Source organism: Nelumbo nucifera, chromosome 1 (genome assembly GCF_055504915.1).
Source record: "Nelumbo nucifera cultivar China Antique chromosome 1, China Antique-T2T, whole genome shotgun sequence".
Taxonomy (NCBI): Eukaryota; Viridiplantae; Streptophyta; class Magnoliopsida; order Proteales; family Nelumbonaceae; genus Nelumbo; species Nelumbo nucifera.
In genome coordinates, this window is record NC_142649.1 from 125,024,742 (window position 1) to 125,042,677 (window position 17,936).

The 17,936-nt window shown below is 40.3% G+C and overlaps 1 protein-coding gene across 3 annotated transcripts in view; it reads left to right on the forward strand.

Moving 5' to 3' along the window:
- The window catches only part of APC6 (anaphase promoting complex 6), a 69,323-nt gene that overhangs the window by 13,540 nt on the left and 37,847 nt on the right, over positions 1 to 17,936 (forward strand). For 2 of the 3 annotated variants that reach the window (XR_016080090.1, XM_088894164.1), the window contains exons 3-8: positions 6,304 to 6,377; positions 6,605 to 6,644; positions 7,070 to 7,115; positions 7,426 to 7,505; positions 7,690 to 7,871; positions 7,982 to 8,107. Coding sequence is in view for 2 of the 3 variants with exons in the window: in XM_088894164.1 (XP_088750290.1) it covers positions 6,304 to 6,377; positions 6,605 to 6,644; positions 7,070 to 7,115; positions 7,426 to 7,505; positions 7,690 to 7,871; positions 7,982 to 8,107 (548 nt within the window). In the remaining variant the exon portion in view is untranslated. Of the gene's footprint in view, positions 1 to 6,263; positions 6,378 to 6,569; positions 6,645 to 7,069; positions 7,116 to 7,425; positions 7,506 to 7,689; positions 7,872 to 7,981; positions 8,108 to 17,936 lie in introns of all 3 variants that reach the window. The other variant, XM_088894165.1, reaches the window with a different exon arrangement.

The following is a 17,936-nucleotide window of genomic DNA, read 5'->3' on the forward strand; positions in this document are numbered from 1 at the left end:
CTCCTGTGTCTAAGACGCCTGTCATTCTTTCTTCTCAGCATTTTGGTAACTTCGATAACACTGTTGGTTTAATTTTTGATGCTAACTTATGTCATGTTGATCCTACAGTATATCCAGATCCCATCCAAGGTAGTGATTTGCTCATGAATCTACCTGAAGAAGGAGAGAATGCGAGAGAGATAATAGGAGAGTAAGGAGGGGAGGGTGTGTTTGAGGCTTGGGGTGAAAGGGGGCAGAAGGACAAGGAAGGAGCAAGGACTGATAAGGGGATGGGTACAGAGGGGGACAAAGAAACCACCAAACTGATTCATTCACAAGAAGATGAGAATGACGGGGGGGGGGGGTGGAAGGGTCTTAACTAAAGGGAAGAAAGAAAAGGAGGCGGGAGAAAGTGAAAGCAATCAAGAAGATCAGAGTGTTATGGATCTTGTGGTGGTTATGGCTGAAAAAATGGGGTTGAGAGTGGAAAAAATCAAAGAAAAGGAATCTCAAATGGAGGCAAGCAAAGAAAAGGGGGGCAAGAGGAGAAGGAAGTTAAATGAAGTTGAAAAACTCATTAGTGATGTGGAAGGGGATAAAGAGTTCAGTGCTAGGGGAGGGAGGAGGAGAGGAGGTCTATAGGATGTAAGGGGGCTGGTTTTAGAATTGTTATGATCATGAAGATTGATAGTTGGAATGTAAGGGGGTTAGGTAGTGCCATAAAAATAGTAGTAGTCAACGGGGTATTGAGGAAGGAGAGACCTGATTTTGCTCTAATTCAAGAATCCAAAATTCGGGAAGTTGATAAGAAGTGTGTGGGGAGAGATGAATATTAATTGGAGCTTCACTCCCTCTTGGGGTGGCTCGGGGGGTATCATAACAATGTGGAGGGAAGAAACAATTCAATGCTTGGAAGAGCTGGTAGGCAAATACTCAGTTTCTATTAAGTTGAAGGATGTGCAAGACGGATTTGAATGGGTTCTCACGAATGTCTATGGGCCAAACTCATATAAAGAAAGGAAGAATTTGTGGGAGGAGCTTGGAGATGTTAGGGGTCTCTGGGATGGACCTTGGTGTCTAGGGGGAGATTTTAATGTAGTTAGGTATGTGAGTGAGACAAGAGGTAGGCAAAGAACCACATTGAGTATGAGAAAGTTCAACTTCTTTATTGAAGCTTTTGAGTTAAGAGATATTACTTTTGGGTAATCCTGTTATACTTGGTCAAACCTTCAAACTTTCCCTATCCTATCCAAGCTTGATAGGTTTTTAGTCTCACCTGACTAGGAAGAGCATTGACCAAGTTTAGTTGAAAGAAATCTACTTAGGGTCACCTCAGACCTTTGGTCCATTTGTTTGTTTGAGAGAACAAGTGATGGTGGCCCAATCCCTTTCAGATTTGAAAATATGTGGCTCACTCACCCGGATTTTAAAGAGAAAGTCAAGGCTTGGTGGAATAGTTTGGTAACACCTACAATGTGGGAAGGCCAGAAGTTCCTTAAGAAGCTTCAATTGTTGAAAAAGGAGATCAAGAAATGGAATAGGGTGAAGTTTGGGAGATTGGAGTAGAAGAAGGTGGAGTTGATTTCTCAGATAGAGGCAATAGATAGCAAAGAGGTGGAAGGAATTTTAGATGTTGGTGATAAGGACTTGAGGTGGAATTTGAGGAAAGAACTAGGGGAGACCTTATTGAGAGGAAATTTGTTGGAAGCAAAAGTAAAGAGAAAGATGGATCAAAGAAGGTGACGGAAATACAAAATTTTTCCATACTATTGTAAACGGAAGGAGAAGGAAGTGCATGATTAACTCTTTAGTGGTGGGGGAAAATGAGATCACGAATCAAGATGAGATTGCTAAAACTTTTGCAGAGTATTTTAGGTCAATTTATAGAAGACCCCTAAGTGAGAGGTGGAGGATTGAAGGCTTTGATTGGGAGACTCTGGATGAGAATCAAGTCCAATTTTTGGAAAAAAGGTTTGAAGAGGGAGAGATTCAGGAGGCAGTTTTTTCTATGGATAGATCAAAATCTCCAAGTCCCGACGGTTACACAATGGCTTTCTATCAAGATTGTTGGGAGATAATTAAAGGAGACTTGGTTAGGGTGTTTAATGAATTCTACAGGAGAGGGGTGGTAAGTCCGGGAATGAATTCTACTTTTTTAGCTCTGATCCCAAAAAAGAATAATGCCAACCAACCAGGGGATTTCAGACCAATAAGTTTGGTCATCAATATTTACAAGGTGATTGTAAAGGTGCTGCCTCTGAGGATTAAAAAGGTGATCTCCCCATTTAGTTTCTTAATCTCAAGGGGCCTTTGTGCAGGATAGACAGATTATTGACCAAATATTAATTGCAAACGAATGTGTGGAGGCTCATAAAAGATCAAAGAGGAAGGGAGTGGCTATCAAGTTGGATCTGGAAAAAGCTCATGACTTAGTGGATTGAAAATTCTTGATTGAAATTATGAGGAGATGTGTGTTTGGAAACTTGTGGTTTAAATGGATCATGGGATGCCTGCTAACTTGTCATTTTCAGTTATAGTTAATGGGATAGTGTATGATTTCTTTGAAGGATTCCGTGGGCTTCGGCAGGGTGACCCCCTCTCTCCTTTTCTTTTTACCCTGATTGCTGAAGCATTAAGTAAATTGATTTCAAGAGCAAATGGTGTGCAGTTATTTAGGGGATGGTCAGTGGGGAGGGACAATGTTTTAGTAACTCATTTACAGTTTGTAGATGACATTCTTATTTTCTGTGATTGAGGGAGTAGCGAGGGAGTGGAAATTTGAGGGTGGTTGTGAATCTCTTTGAGAAGATGTCTAATTTGAGGATTAATTGGTCAAAGAGCTTACTGGTTGGAGTCAACATTGAAGAAGATGAAGTGAGATTTCTAGCAAGTTCTCTAGGTTGTTAGAAAGGTGAGTGGCCAATGAAATACTTGGGTTTACCAGATAATCCTAGATTTGCTAGATTTTGGTCTCCGGTGGTGGAAATGATAGAGAAACAATTGGCGGCGTGGAAAAGAAATTATATTTCATTGGGGGGGGGACAACCCTAATTAAATCCACTCTAGCAAATCTCCCAATGTACCATATGCCAGTATTTAGGATGCCACAAAGGATAGTGAGGAAAGTTGAAAAAATCATGAGGGAATTTCTATGGTAGCTAGGGGAAAAAAAAAGGATCATTTGGTTAGATGGGAGAAGGTGAGTAAACTGAAAGAGGAAGAGGATTTGGGAATTGGTAATGTTAGAATGAAGAATCAGGCTTTACTGGGCAAATGGCTTTGGAGGTTTCCAAATGAAAATGAGAAATTATGGCACAAAGTGGTTGCAAGCATTCATGGCATGTCATGCAAGTGCAACGGATGGGATGCTGGTTGTCTACGTAGGGCTAACTTGGCTGCTCCTTGGAAGGCCATCCATGATGTCCTCCCTATGTTCCTTAATTTTATCAGGTATGATTTGTATTCGGGTAGTAAAATCAGATTCTGGGAGGATTTGTGGATTGGGGATACTCCTTCAGGGGAGAAATTTCCTTCTCTTTGTGATCTGTCTAGGTTCAAGGGTAAGCTTATTTCTGATTCCCTAAACCATCATTCTCACCTTCCAGAGTTCCAGGATTGAATTAGAACCTTGGTTTTAATAGGAATCTTAGAGAGTCTGAACTGCTTGCAGTCTCTGAGTTGTTAGGATTTATGAATTCAGTTTTCTTGGGGGAAGGTGGGCCAGATTTTAGAATTTGGGGTCCTAATTCTGATGGATCTTTTTCTTGTAAATCCTTTCTTCATTTGATGGTTGCTACACAGTCTTCTCTTCAGTTTCCAGTCAAAGAAATTTGGTGCCATTCTATTCCCCCTAAAATCAGTGCTTTTTGTTGGGACATGGTTGTATTAATACCTTTGATGTACTTTAAAGGAAAAGGTCAAATTGGTGCTTGTCCCCTAACTGGTGTGCCCTGTGTAAAGTTGAATGGTGAGACTGCTATCCACCTTTTTTTATCATGCTCTTTTGTCAGCTTTATTTGGAATTGGTTTACTTCCCTTTTTGGGTGCAAGTGGTCTTTTCCTGACCGGTTGGAAGGTTTATTCAACCCTAATGGTTGCAGTGGTAAGACAAGGAGGGGAAGGGTTCTCTGGAGGTGCACTAGAGCAGCAATACTTTGGACCATTTGGGAGGAAAGAAATGATAGAGTATTTGAAAGTAAGGAAAAATGCAAGGAGGCTCTAGTGGAAACAATAACATTGAAGGTGGCACATTGGGCAAAAGGTTTAAAGCGGTTCTCAGATTTTAAAGTTGAAGACTTCTTCAGGGTTTGGGGACTTATTGCTGCTTCATCAACTATGAGACGACATGTTTGTGAGACCTGGTCCCCTCCAACAGAGGGTTGGATGAAGCTGAATTTCGATGGGAGTTGTGTGGGTATCCCAGGCCCTTCAGGTATTGGGGGGGCATTAGAAATGAAAATGGTTCCATTATTGCTTTGTTCTCCAGTCCTGTGGAGGAGGGTGATGTAGCTAGGGCAGAGTTTCTAGCTGCAGTATATGGGGTTGAGAAGGCCAAAGTGCTGGGGATTAATAGACTGATCATCCAGGGAGACTCAAAAGCTATGATAAAATGGTTGCAAAAAGGGGAAGGAGTGACCTTGCAGCTGAAGAATGATTTCAGAAGGTTCAAATGGATGTCAAGAAATATGTCTATTCAGGTGGGTTGGGTTAGGAGATCGGCCAACAACTTGGCTGATAGCTTAGCAAAGCAAGGGGTTCAAAGAACATATATGTTTTGGGCACATTTGTAATTCTGTCTTGGGTCAGCTTCTATGCTGATTTCTTTGTAACTTCTTGTTGTATATTAAGCATCTTAATTAATGAAAATTTTCAGAGTTATTGATAAAAAAATTAATCGGTAGTACCGGTTCGGTTCCAAAAAAAGCCCCACAGTTCGGTTAACCGAACCGTGAGCACCCCTACCATTTTGTAGAATATTCTTTTTAGCCTGAGTGCTATTCACCTATCAACTATAACATAAGACTTCGGATGCACCCCTACATGTTGCCCATCCTGCTAATTCCTTTGGTGTCATCCTCCTCGGTCTCTCATTTGTTTTGAATTTTGAACCAAGATAATGAATGTGGTCACTTTCAGTTGCCTCTTAGTCTTTAATCCTAAGTGTACACTAATTTGAATTGGTGGAGTACTGAGGAACAATCATGGCAAAATTTTGGTCATATTCCCAAGTCCTATCACTTGGGGAACTCAACAAGTGCAGCATTACTATAAATTCTCCAAGGCTAGGGAAACAATTGAACTACAAAGACATTTTGGTGGAAGGGGATTCTAGAGTAATTACTGGCTGGCTATAAAAGGATGGTCTTGGAGCTTGGCATCATAGGAACTCAATAAAGGAAGTGAGATAACTGGTTAAGTAATTAAGGGTGGGCGCATCAAAGGAGCTCATTGAAGGAAGTGAGGTAGCTGGCTAAATAACTAAGTGCAACTTCCACATGAGTACAAAGATCATCCACTAATAAAATAATTTGGCTAATGTACTAGCAAAACAGGGTTTACTGGAAACCAGCTGCATTGGGAGGTTATTAATAACAGTTCATATATGTTGCAACAAATAAAGCTGCTAATATTACAGTTTTATGTCACCTATTCTCAACACATGGGAGATTTTAAGGGCACAAGTGCATGTCTTATGTGTTGAGAACAGGCGGCACAAAACTTTGATGTTAACAACCTTGTTTTTTAGTAGCAGATCCGGGCTCTATTAATCATGATTTTGTTGAAAAATATCTGGATTTTGATTGTATGCAAGTCAAAATGTTGGAATCTTTGGGGTTGGCAGCAAAGGCAAGTCTATGTATGACTAGCCGACTAGGGGTGCATGGCACATTGTCCTTGTACCATACCATATTATTTAATCCTTCTAATAAAATCTGAAAATTATCAATAAAAAGAAAGAAAGGAAAGAAAGAATTGACAGAATGAATCTGTTTCTCCATGGGTTTCAAGATCATCCAATTAAATTGCTGCTGGTCTGGCTGGAGATGGTGTTGTGAGGGATTATCTCTTCCTGTCTCCTTGTTTATTTATGTAGGGGTGTCTTTTGTACAATTTTCTGTTTTCTATCATCTCCTATGAATTCCCATTGTACATTTGTACTATGCGTGCTGGATGTATCGTCTTTTGCAAACAACCTTTTTTTTGGTAGGTGAATTTTTGGTCGTAGTACAATTTTGTCATATGATGAAGTTAATATTAATTCATAACTTTGTTGCCATGTCTAGGTTTTAAATATGAGACTTTCTTTCTTATATCCTGTGGCAGATTACTTCGGCAATATGCTTTCTACGAGGAAAGGCATATGAGGCTCTAGAAAACCGTGCTCAGGCTCGGCAATGGTGAGCTATTATTGTTTGTTCTAAATTTATATCAGCTTTTGAGGTCTGATGATCATTTAGTGGCACCATTTTGGTTTAAGACATGTGGTCATCCTTGTTTTTCAAATTTGTTTTTCTTTTCATTTTTTTTTTCTAAATAATGCATTCATTTTTAATTGTTTCTTTTAAACTGAACTGTATATTGGTTGGAAGAGATCATACATTCACCTCCTTTGTGGTGCTTCAAGGTACAAGGCTGCAATCAAAGCTGATCCATTATGCTATGAGGTACAAACTTTTAGTAAAAAATAGTAGGAACATAATCTTTTTTCTTTATTTATATCTTTTAAAAAATGTTTGTAAACTGAAGCCAATGAATTTACTGTAACTAGACTTCCTAAAACCCATTACATATACCTGAATTTTATTAAATGTGCTCTTCCATTTTATAAGAAAAGAAAATTATTATATATTATATGGCAGGAAAGGAGGTTTTGCATGGGGGATAGAGAAGAAAAAGAATTTGGGTAGATAACGGTCACCATACAAAGAAACCCTCCCAACTCTCCCATACATTTCACACCCTTAGTTTTCTATTTTTAGGTTATTATTGTCATGTAACCAATAATATGGCATTTTACATTCTTTCTTCTTTTTCAAAATATTCATTTTTTGTAATTTGTGTAATGGTTATGTCTCTCAACATTTTGTAGGCTTTGGAATGTCTTATTGACAATCACATGCTAACTTGTGAAGAAGGTAAGAGGCTTTTAGAATTCACTTTTTTTTTTTTTTTGAAGTTTCCTTCATATTCATTTATGCATGTGAGCTTGTCCATGTAAAAATTAGGAATTTCTAAGTCTTCTTTCCCATGGGTACTTCCTTCCAAGTTGTAACTTAGATATTTTCTCTCATATCCTTGGGAATGTCTTTTAAATTGTTGAGCATGCATTCCGTCTATTCTACAGAACCTACTTGCTCTCTTTTAGTATGCAGTCCTTCAATTTTTTTTGGTTGTCTGGAAGATTGAATATTTAACATATTTTAGTTTTATGTTAATATATTTTAGAAACCAGTCTCCTGTCATCGTTGCAATTTGGTCCTGAAGATGGATGGCTCTCATCATTTTATTCATGTCTAATAAAGAAGGTAAAAACTCAGACAACTTAAAAATGTATCCATTTTCAAGCAAAAAATGTGAATGACCATCGACATTTGTGCCCCTTTAATCAGTTCATAGTTTACACTAGACTCTTCCATATTTTCAGTTTGTTGTCATTATGATGACCTATTAATCAACACTTTGTTTACTTTTCAACTATCTATCATCCAGTACGACAAAGAAAATGTTGTTGAAGCAAAATTCACAGAACTGGAGAAAGGAAATTGTGGCATTAATTCTTCAGATCCCTCCTTTACAAACACATTGAAAAACAACACTGATCTGCTGGCATGCAAAGCGGAATATTATCATCAGTGTGGAGAATATCAGAAATGCTTTGACTTAACTTCTGTGTAAGTTGGAAAGGAATTGGGAACAGAGTGCAACTAGATTTTGTACTTGATGTACTATGTATGATTCTAACTAATGTATATATATTTTTTTCTCTCCATGTTTATTTTAGACTACTTGAGAGAGATCCATTCCATTTGAAATGCACTTTGGTGCATTTAGCAGCAGCGATGGAGCTTGGCCATTCAAATGAGCTTTATCTCATGGCATGCAATTTAGTGAAGGACTATCCTCAGAAGTGAGTATAAGTTTGGTTTCATTTGCATAGTCTGTTTAATATACTTGTGGGTTGTTGATTCATTTGTTTCTGAATGTTTGGTGGCTGCAGCTGATTTTTCTGATTTATTATTTATTTTTGTGTGCTTTTTTATGTTTAGGGCTATTGTTGTCATTTTACTATGTAAAATCTGGCTGTGAGTGGTTAGTGTTTGTAGTTTATATATATATATATATATTTTGCATCTTGAGCCATTTGAGTTGATGGCTCAGTTTTTAACTGGTTCCTGTCTCTTTTATCATTGTAATTCAGGCCAATCATGTTTGCATCTTAAAATGTTGTATAAAAGCAAATTGGAATGTTCTAATGGGCCTAAAATTGTAAGTTAGTCTAACTAGATTTAAACTTCCATCTCCTCATTTTTGGTAATCCTTTTGTCTTCTTTGTTCCCCTTGATCTTTCTTTTTGGATGACTGAATGGTGGTTTTATTAATTAAAGTAAGAAAGTGTACAATCTCTGTAAAAAGAGGCACAAGATGTTACCTCCTCTTGGGAAAGAGATCAAACCAAACTCTTATCGGAATCCAATTATAAGGTAGTCCAATACAAAGAAACCCAAGAAGTCCCTTGTTTAGCCAAAGAATCTGTCAAGGCATTTGCCGATCTGCTAACCCACTGAAACCTGACTGACATATTCCTTGTAAGCCATAGCCATTTATTTATTTTTTTAAGAAGATCCATGTAGCCCTGAATAACTGTATCCGAATCAAACAACCTATTCACTACCACCTTAGAATGTCCCTCAACTTTCAAATTCTCCACTCCAAGTTGGTTGGCAATTTGTAATCCTTGTACAACAGCTAGTATCTCAGCCCTTGTAGAGTTTCCAATTCCCACTGGATCTTTAAGAAAATACTTTTTGTTTGTCTATACATGAAAATAGAAAATTAACTTCCATGCTCATGCTGGTGCACTGTATTGCTTGTCTTTAAGTTGCTTGGTACATGTAAATGATGCCCCTCTTATTGTAGTTGTTAAGGTTCATGATCAGAGTGAAGAACTTAAAGAAGTCTTTCTGATTGATGCAATATTAACTCAATTGAGGAATTATTAAAGGGGTGGAGATTGGAAGGTTTGAGCAAAAGAGGAAGAATTTTATGGAACACGTAGAAACCACTGATGTGGTCCCCACCTCTTTCTATTGTACTCGTATACAACTACTAGTTATTTAAGTGTCAGTCCACAATTAGTTGTTAGCCTTTTATTAGGATTTTAATTTTGCCATGTAAGCAGTCTTATCCTTACTTCAGAATTAATATAAATAGAAAGAGGGGGGCGGCAGATTAAGCATCCTCTTCTTTTCTGAAATCCTTCCTTCGAAATCTTCTTCTCTTCTTTTCTCTTTCTCCTCTCATTCTCTCCTCTCATCTTCTTAATTTCTTGTTGATTATACACCACAGCTTTGGCTGTTAGTAGTCTCATACGACTACATGGTATCAGAGCGAACCTAGGAAATCTTATGATAGTTTGACATGGCCGGCTGCATAAGAATTGTAGAGAACACTGATGTGGGCCCCACTGTAGTGGTCCCCACTGTATTCGTAGGACAGCATGTGTAGTTATTTGTTTCAGTTATAGTAGTGTCAGTTTTGAGTCAGTTTGTTAATTCAGTTGTTATTTATTTCAGTTTTATTTACTTTATTTATCATGTAAGTACTAAGGGCAAATGTGTCCTTTCCATTATGTACTGAACATAACCTATAAATAATAAGAGAGTGGCGGCGGCAGATCTGTTAGAATCTGTCCCTCCTTTCAACCCCTTGTGTTCTTCTGTTTCTCTTCTATTCCTTCTCCTTTCTCTCATTTTTCTTCTGTTTTGTAAACCTAAAACCTATTAGGATTCAAGACTGATTACAGTCTTGATCTTCTACTTGGTATCAGAGCCTATCTAGGGCTTCTCATGTGTGTCTAGTCCAGCCGACCACACGAGGACTAGCTAGGGCTGGAAGCTTATGAAGAAGTATTCGGTGACTGAATCTTAGAGATTACCAGAAGAGGTTCGCAGCAGTTGAAGACTTGCCGCGGCTTGCAGAGAGCTGGTAATCAGGAAGCAGCAACGAAGGTTAGGGTTCAGGTAACCCTGGAAGGCAGTAAATCGAAATCCATAAGTTTTTTTTATTATTGAGTTTCAGAGACTGCAATCAGTAGAGATAGGTTGGACCTATCTAGAAGGAGAGGCCGAACTGTTTTTAAGTTTGTTTCTAGGGTTTGACTGTTGGGCCAAACCCCCCCCTCTCAGAGGTGATCAGTTTTTAGGGTTTCATATTGCCCTACGACAAGTCCCACTTGTGCGGACTGCTTGGAGAGTGCAGCTGAGCACTTATTTCAGACCTACAGTTGAAATTCTAATTTTGCTCTCGCAGTAGTAGGCCCCATAGTAGTGATTTCAGAAAAATAGCATCTCAGATTGATAGGCTGCCTGGTACTGTGCATGCTGATTGATTTCAGATCAGATTTGAGTTGATTTCTTGCATATACTGTGATAGGCAATTGATTTCAGATCAGATTTGGGTTGGTTTCAGATCAGATTTCGGATCAGATAAGATTTCGGATCAGATCAGATCAGATTTCAGATCCAATTTGTGTTGGTTTCAGATCAGATTTCAATCCTGCTTGTTTTACTCTGTTTTCTGGTTTAGTGGCTCTACCAGTTTGTGGCCACTGATTCTTGATCAAAGATGGAGTTTAAGGGTCAGGGAAAAAGTAGTTTTGGAAACAACAGTTATGGTAGTGTATCTGAAACCGGGTTTCAGATTACAACTATGAGATTTGATGGGTCAAATTACTTGGAGTGGGCTCAATCAATCATGATGGCTATTGGAGGAAGGGGGAAAACTGGGTTACCTCTTGGGAGATGTGAAAGAACCTTCCAAGGAGGACCCAACATACACCAAGTGGGTTCAAGAGAACTATTTGGTTATGGCATGGTTGTGTAATTCTATGCAACCACATATTAGCCGAAATTACTTGTGGGCAAAGACAACCAAAGAGATATGGGATGTTGTGAAAGAAACCTATTCCCAACCCCTTAATGTTGCCAGAGCCTATGAACTGAAGTGTGAGGTGAACAACCTTAAACAAGGAGAGAAGCCAGTTTCTGTTTACTTCTCTACCTTGAAATCCTTGTGGCATGAGATTGACCATCTAGAGACCCTTGAGTGGGAGAGTCCCAAAGATGCACAGACTCATAGAAAGCAAGTCGAGACGAATAGGGTATTTGAGTTTCTGGCTGGTTTGAATCCAGAATATGACATTGTGCGACAACAGATATTGACAAGAGATAGTGTGACCCTTTCTCAAGCATACTCCTTGGTGCATAGTGGAGAGACCAAGAGGAAAGTCATGATGCAGCTTCAGCCCCCTTTCCCAGCCTTGACAGCTATTAAACCTAAGCCAGGGGGTGATTCAGAAAGGGACTGGAAGAAGGAAGATAAACGGGATCTGGTATGTGAACATTGCAAGAAACCCAAGCACACAAAAGATACTTGTTGGAAGTTACATCCTCACTTGGTCCCAGCAAAACTGAGAAATAAGAAGGGTAATGCTCATGTGGCCGTGAACACTGATTCAACATCCTCATCGGGCACATCCCTAGAGACTTTAGCTGCTGTTCGGGCTGCCCTCATACAGTTGGAAAAGGAAGTTGGGAGTTCAGCTCAGCCATCTCAGTCACCATCAGCTCCTGCCACATCTGCATTTGCACATTCAGGTACTCGAGCCTCAGCTTACCATGCTTCAGCTCCAGGTAATACTGACCACTGCTGGGTAATAGATTCAGGTGCATCCGACCATATGACTAGCTTGCCATCATTGTTCACCTCTTATCACTTGTCCTCTGGCCGAGATAGAGTATCCATTGCTGATGGCTCTCTTGTTCCCATTTCGGGCAAGGGGGACATCAAGCTCTCGGATACTATCTCTTTATCTTCTGTCTTGCATGTTCCTAAGCTTGATACTAACCTGTTTTCAGTTAGTAGTATTACCAAACACATGAACTGTTCAGTAACCTTTTTCCCTGACCGATGTGTTTTTCAGGATTTGGAGAAGAGGAAGGTGATTGGGACTGGCCGTGAGACGAACGGGATCTATCTGCTTGGAGAGAATTCTTGTCGGGAGGAGTCAGTGGATAAGAAGTCTTTTGTTTCCCAGTCTGTGAGTTCGGCTATGCTTTGGCATAACCGATTAGGTCATTTGTCTTTTAAGTCTTTGAAGAGTCTGTTTCCTGCTTTATTTTAGTTTGTTGAGTTATCAAAGTTGAGGTGTGAGAGTTGTGAGTTTGCCAAACATTGTAGAACCTCTTATTCTTTAAGTAATAAAAGGAGTAATTCCTCTTTTGATATTGTGCATACTGATGTTTGGGGGCCATATCATATCTCTTCTATGGGTGGGTACAGATATTTTCTACTGTTTGTTGATGACCATACCCGCTTTTCTTGGGTCTATCTTATGCGTTCTCGGGATGAGGTTCCTGCTTTGACCCAAAACTTCCATCAGATGATTCTCACTCAGTTTGGGGCCAAAATCAAAGTCCTTAGATCTGATAATGCAAAGGAATACTTTGCTCAGCCATTGACCTCCTACCTTCTTAGCCATGGAGTTATTCACCAGAGCACTTGCCCTTATACACCACAGCAGAACGGCGTTGCCGAAAGGAAGAATAGGCATATCTTGGAGGTGGCTAGAAGCATTATGTTTACCTCCAATGTATCTATTCGCTTCTGGGGTGATGCAATCCTCACGGCAGTTTATCTCATTAATCGAGTTCCTTCTCGGGTTCTTGATATGAAAACCCCTTTTTCCCTTCTATACCCAGACAAGGAGTTGTTCATTGTTCCCCTTAAAACCTTTGGTTGTACCTGTTTTGTTCAGCTTCTTGGGCCTCATCATTCCAAGTTTGAACCTAAGGCCTCCAAATGCATTTTCCTCGGTTATGCACAAACTCAAAAGGGTTATTGCTGCTATGATCCGGTTTCAGGGAAAAGGTTTGTCTCCATGGATGTCACCTTCTTTGAGGAGACACCCTATTATCCTAGGGTTTCTCCTCAGGGGGAGAGCAGTGAGAGTGAGGCTGTTTTGAGTTTCTTTCCTCAGGGGGAGAGTAGTGAGAGTGGGGCTGTTTTGAGTTTCTTTCCTCAGGGGGAGAGCAGTGAGAGTGGAAGTGGGGCTGGTTTGAGTGGGGCTGTTCCTTTACCTATTCAACTTGGTAATGATGGCTGTAGTGGTGAGGGTGGTTAGAGGGAGCCGGAGTTGAGAGTCTATCACAGGCGATGCAGGCAGGTTGATCCTAGTCATCGGCAGTCCCGGCCAACTCCAGTTCCTTCTGCGGCTCCAGATCCAAAGCCTACTGAGACACCTCCCACTGTTGCCACTTCCCCTCTTGTGGATGACCTTGATCTCCCTATTGCCATTCGCAAAGGGAAGCGACATTGCACCACTTCTACAGCTCACAGCATCTCACAGTTCTTATCCTATGATCGTCTATCTCCATCTTACCGGTCCTATCTCACTTCCATTGCCGATGTCCCTATCCCAAGAACAGTGCAAGAAGCCTTATCAGTTCCAGAATGGAAAGATGCAATGCAAGTCGAAATGGATGCCCTGTTGAAGAATAATACTTGGGCACTGGTTGACCCACCAAAAGGAAAGAAACTGGTGGGATGCAGATGGGTGTTCACTATGAAGCATAATGCTGATGGCTCTATTGAAAGGTACAAAGCCCGGCTGGTTGCAAAGGGGTTCACTCAGACTTATGGTATAGACTACTTGGAGACCTTTCCCCTAGTAGCCAAGATGATCACCATCCGAGTTTTGTTATCCCTTGCAGCAAATCATTCTTGGCCCTTGTTTCAGATGGATGTTTAAAATGCCTTTCTGAATGGAGACTTACAGGAAGAGGTCTACATGTAGTTGCCTCCTGGATTCTATGATACAGAGACAGGTAAGAAGGTTTGCCGACTGAACAAGGCATTGTATGGTTTGAAGAAGTCACCTAGAACCTGGTTTGATAGGTTCAGATTAGCCCTTGGAAAGTTTGGCTATGTACAGGCCCAGTCAGATCATACACTATTCATCAAGAGGGTGGAGTCCTCTCTGACACTACTTGCAGTATATGTTGATGATATTGTGGTGACAGGAAATGACAGCCATGAGATTGAGTCCCTCAAACAGCTCATTCATCAAGAGTTTGAGGTGAAAGATCTTGGTGCACTATGGTACTTTTTGGGTATTGAGGTTGCTAGATCCAAGCAGGGGATTTTTATCTCTCAGAGAAAATATGTTCTAGATCTGTTGGCGGAAACTGGAAAGTTGGGTGTTAAGTCGGCTGATACACCCATCGAACAAAATCACAAGATTAGTGCAGAGGGCGGGGAGCCTCTTGAAGACAAAGTTATGTTCCAACGGTTGGTTGGAAAGCTCCTATATCTCTGCCTCACTCGGCCAGATATCAGCTATGCAGTTAGTGTTGTTAGCCATGCACTCCCCTAGAACTTCTCATCTTCTTGCGGCAGAGAGAATATTAGCATACTTGAAGAGATGCCTGGGTAGAGGTATACTGCTCAAGAACAATAATCACATGAGGGTGGAAGTCTATACAGATGTCGATTGGGCTGGGAGTGTTGATGACAGAAGGTCTACCTCTGGATATTGTGCCCTTGTGGGAGGTAACCTTCTCTCTTGGAGGAGACAAGGTCAATGGCTAACGGAGTGGCTGAAATCTTATGGCTGAGATCACTACTTGAAGAGTTGGGTATTGACTATGAAAAGCCCTTAATGCTGTATTGTGATAATCAGACAACTATTAATATACCCCACAACCCAGTGCAACATGACAGAACTAAACATATCGAAGTTGATCGACATTTTGTGTGAGAGAGGGTCGCATCACAAGAATTGTGTCTTCCGTACATCACATCTAATATGCAGCTCGCGGATATCCTCACCAAGGCTGTACCAAGGAAGAAGTTAGAGATAGACCTATCCAAGTTGGGAATGATAGATATCTACTCCCAACTTGAGGGGGAGTGTAGAGAACATTGATGTGGGCCCCACTGCAGTGGTCCCCATTGTGTTCGTAGGACAACATGTGTAGTTATTTGTTTCAGTTATAGTAGTGTCAGTTTTGAGTCGGTTTGTTAATTCAGTTGTTATTTATTTCAGTTTTATTTACTTTATTTATCATGTAAGTACTAAGGGCAGATGTGTCCTTTCCATTATGTACTGAACATAACCTATAAATAATAAGAGAGTGGCGGTGGCAGATCTGTTAGAATCTGTCCCTCCTTTCAACCCCTTGTGTTCTCCTGTTTCTCTTCTATTCCTTCTCCTTTCTCTCATTTTTCTTCTGTTTTGTAAACCTAAAACCTATTTGGATTCAAGATTGATTACAGTCTTGATCTTCTACTAGAATTTCCTAGGGTTGGAAAATTTCCAGCAAAAAGGATCATCGGCTGAGTCTTGGAGATTGTTGGTGAAGCATCAGAGGATGACCAACAATCAGGAAGAGTCAGAAGGAAGAACCCTCAAGATTAGGGTTCAGACTTGTTTTTGAAGGTTGTGGCCAGAAAGTCAGAAGGAAGAACCCTCAAGATTAGGGTTCAGACTTATCTTTGAAGGTTGCGGCCAGAGTTTTGCTAAAGTAAGTCAATCTTTTCTATTAAAAGGATTACCTTTTCTGGTTATTTCAAAGGTTCGACTGAAAGTTTTTTCCTCCTGAACTGTTCTTGATACATTAAAAGAATAGTTTTCTGGTTACTTTAAGAGGTGTGGCTGAGTTGGTTGTGTTCTTGGCTTGTTTCTTGACTTTTGACTGGTTCTTGGTTGAAGATTCTAGTTTCTTGACTGTCGCCAATTCTAGGGCTGCAGTTAGTTTCAGCCTTGCACTCTCAACCCTGCACTCTAAGTAGTACTTGGAAGGTTATCTTTTTTGGGTGGATTTCCGACCTAGAAGGATAAAGTAGATTCGGCTGGTAGCAACTTTTGGGTGTAATTACCTCGTCTCAGTGATACAAAAGGCATTTGTTAATCTTTTCTTGACCAAGAATGGAGTTTAAGGGCTAAGGGGAAAACTATTTAGGGGCTGGTGGTGCTGGTAGCATACCTGAAAACAATTTTCAGATTACCACTGTAAAATTTGATGGGTTAAACTACCTAGAGTGGGCCCAATCAGCCATGATGGCTATTGGGGTAGAGGAAAGCTAAGTTATTTACTGGGATATGTCAAGGAACCAGCCAAGGAGGACCAAATATATACCAAATGGGTTCAGGAGAATTATTTGGTTATGACATGGCTGTGTAACTCCATGCAAGCACATATCAGCCGAAATTATTTATGGGCAAAAACAGCTAAAGGAAATTTGGGATATCATGAAAGAAACCTACTCCCAGCCCCTCAATGTTGCCAGGGCCTATGAGCTAAAGTGTAAGGTGAATAACCTTAAGCAAGGAGAGAAGACAGCCTTGGTTTATTTTTCCACCTTGAAATCGTTGTGGCATGAGATTGATCACTTAGAAACAATTGAGTGGGAAAGTCAGAAGGATGCACAGACCTACAGAAAGCAGGTTGAAACCAATAGGGTATTTGAGATTCTAGCTGGTCTGAATTTTGAGTATGACATTCTGAGACAACAACTTCTAACAAGAGATAATGTGACTCTATCACAAGCTTACTCTCTAGTGCACAGTGAAGAAAGTAGTAGGAAAGTTATGTTACAACATTCGCCACTTGAATCAGCCTTGGCAGCAACTAAACCCAAGTTTGGGGGGGATAAGGGGAGAGATATGAAGGAAGACAAGAATGACCTAATATGTGAACATTGCAAGAAACTTGTTGGAAGCTACATCCTCATCTAGTTCCCGCAAAACTCAGGAACAAAAAGGGGAATGCTAATACAACTGTTACTATTGATAGTGCAACCTTATTAGGCACAAGAGCAGCACCACTAAACACTCTAGTTGCTATCTGAGCTGCCTTGACTTAATTGGAAAAGGAGGTTGGTAATTCAGCATCATTATCTCAGCCAGTCACAACATCAGTTCCTCCCACCTCAACATTTGCTCATTCAGGTACACGGGCCTCAGCTTATCATGCTTTAGCTCCAGGTAACACTGAACATTGTTGGGTAATAAACTTAGGTGCATCTGATCATATGACTTGTTTGCCTTCACTATTTACTACCTATCACTTATCCTCTGGTAAAGACAAGGTGTCTATTGCTGATGGATCACTTGTTCCAAATTTTGGCAAGGGAGACATCAAGTTGTCTAGTGCCATTTCCCTGTCTTCCGTTCTGCATGATCCTAAACTTAGCACCAATTTACTTTCAGTTAGCAGCATTACTAAAAACCAGAATTGCTCAGTAGCCTTTTTTCTTGATCGATGTGTTTTTCAGGACTTGGAGACAAGGAAGGTTATTGGGACTGGCCGTGAGACAAATGGAATCTATTTGCTTGGAGGAAGTTCACAGTGGGACGGTAGTGAAGTTAGAGGGTCTTTTGTTTCTCAGTCTATTGGTCAAGTCATGCTTTGGCATAACCGATTGGGTCATTTATCCTTTAGGTCTTTGAAAAGCTTGTTTCCTAGTTTATTTGAATATATCCAGATGTCCAGTTTAAAGTGTGAAAATTGTGAGCTTGCAAAGCATTGTAGAACAACCTATTAATTAAGTAATAAGAGAAGTAGTGTTCCTTCTGACATTGTGCATACCGATGTTTGGGGACCATATCACATCACTGCTATGAGGGGGTACAGATACTTCTTGCTATTTGTTGATGACTACACCCGGTTTTCTTG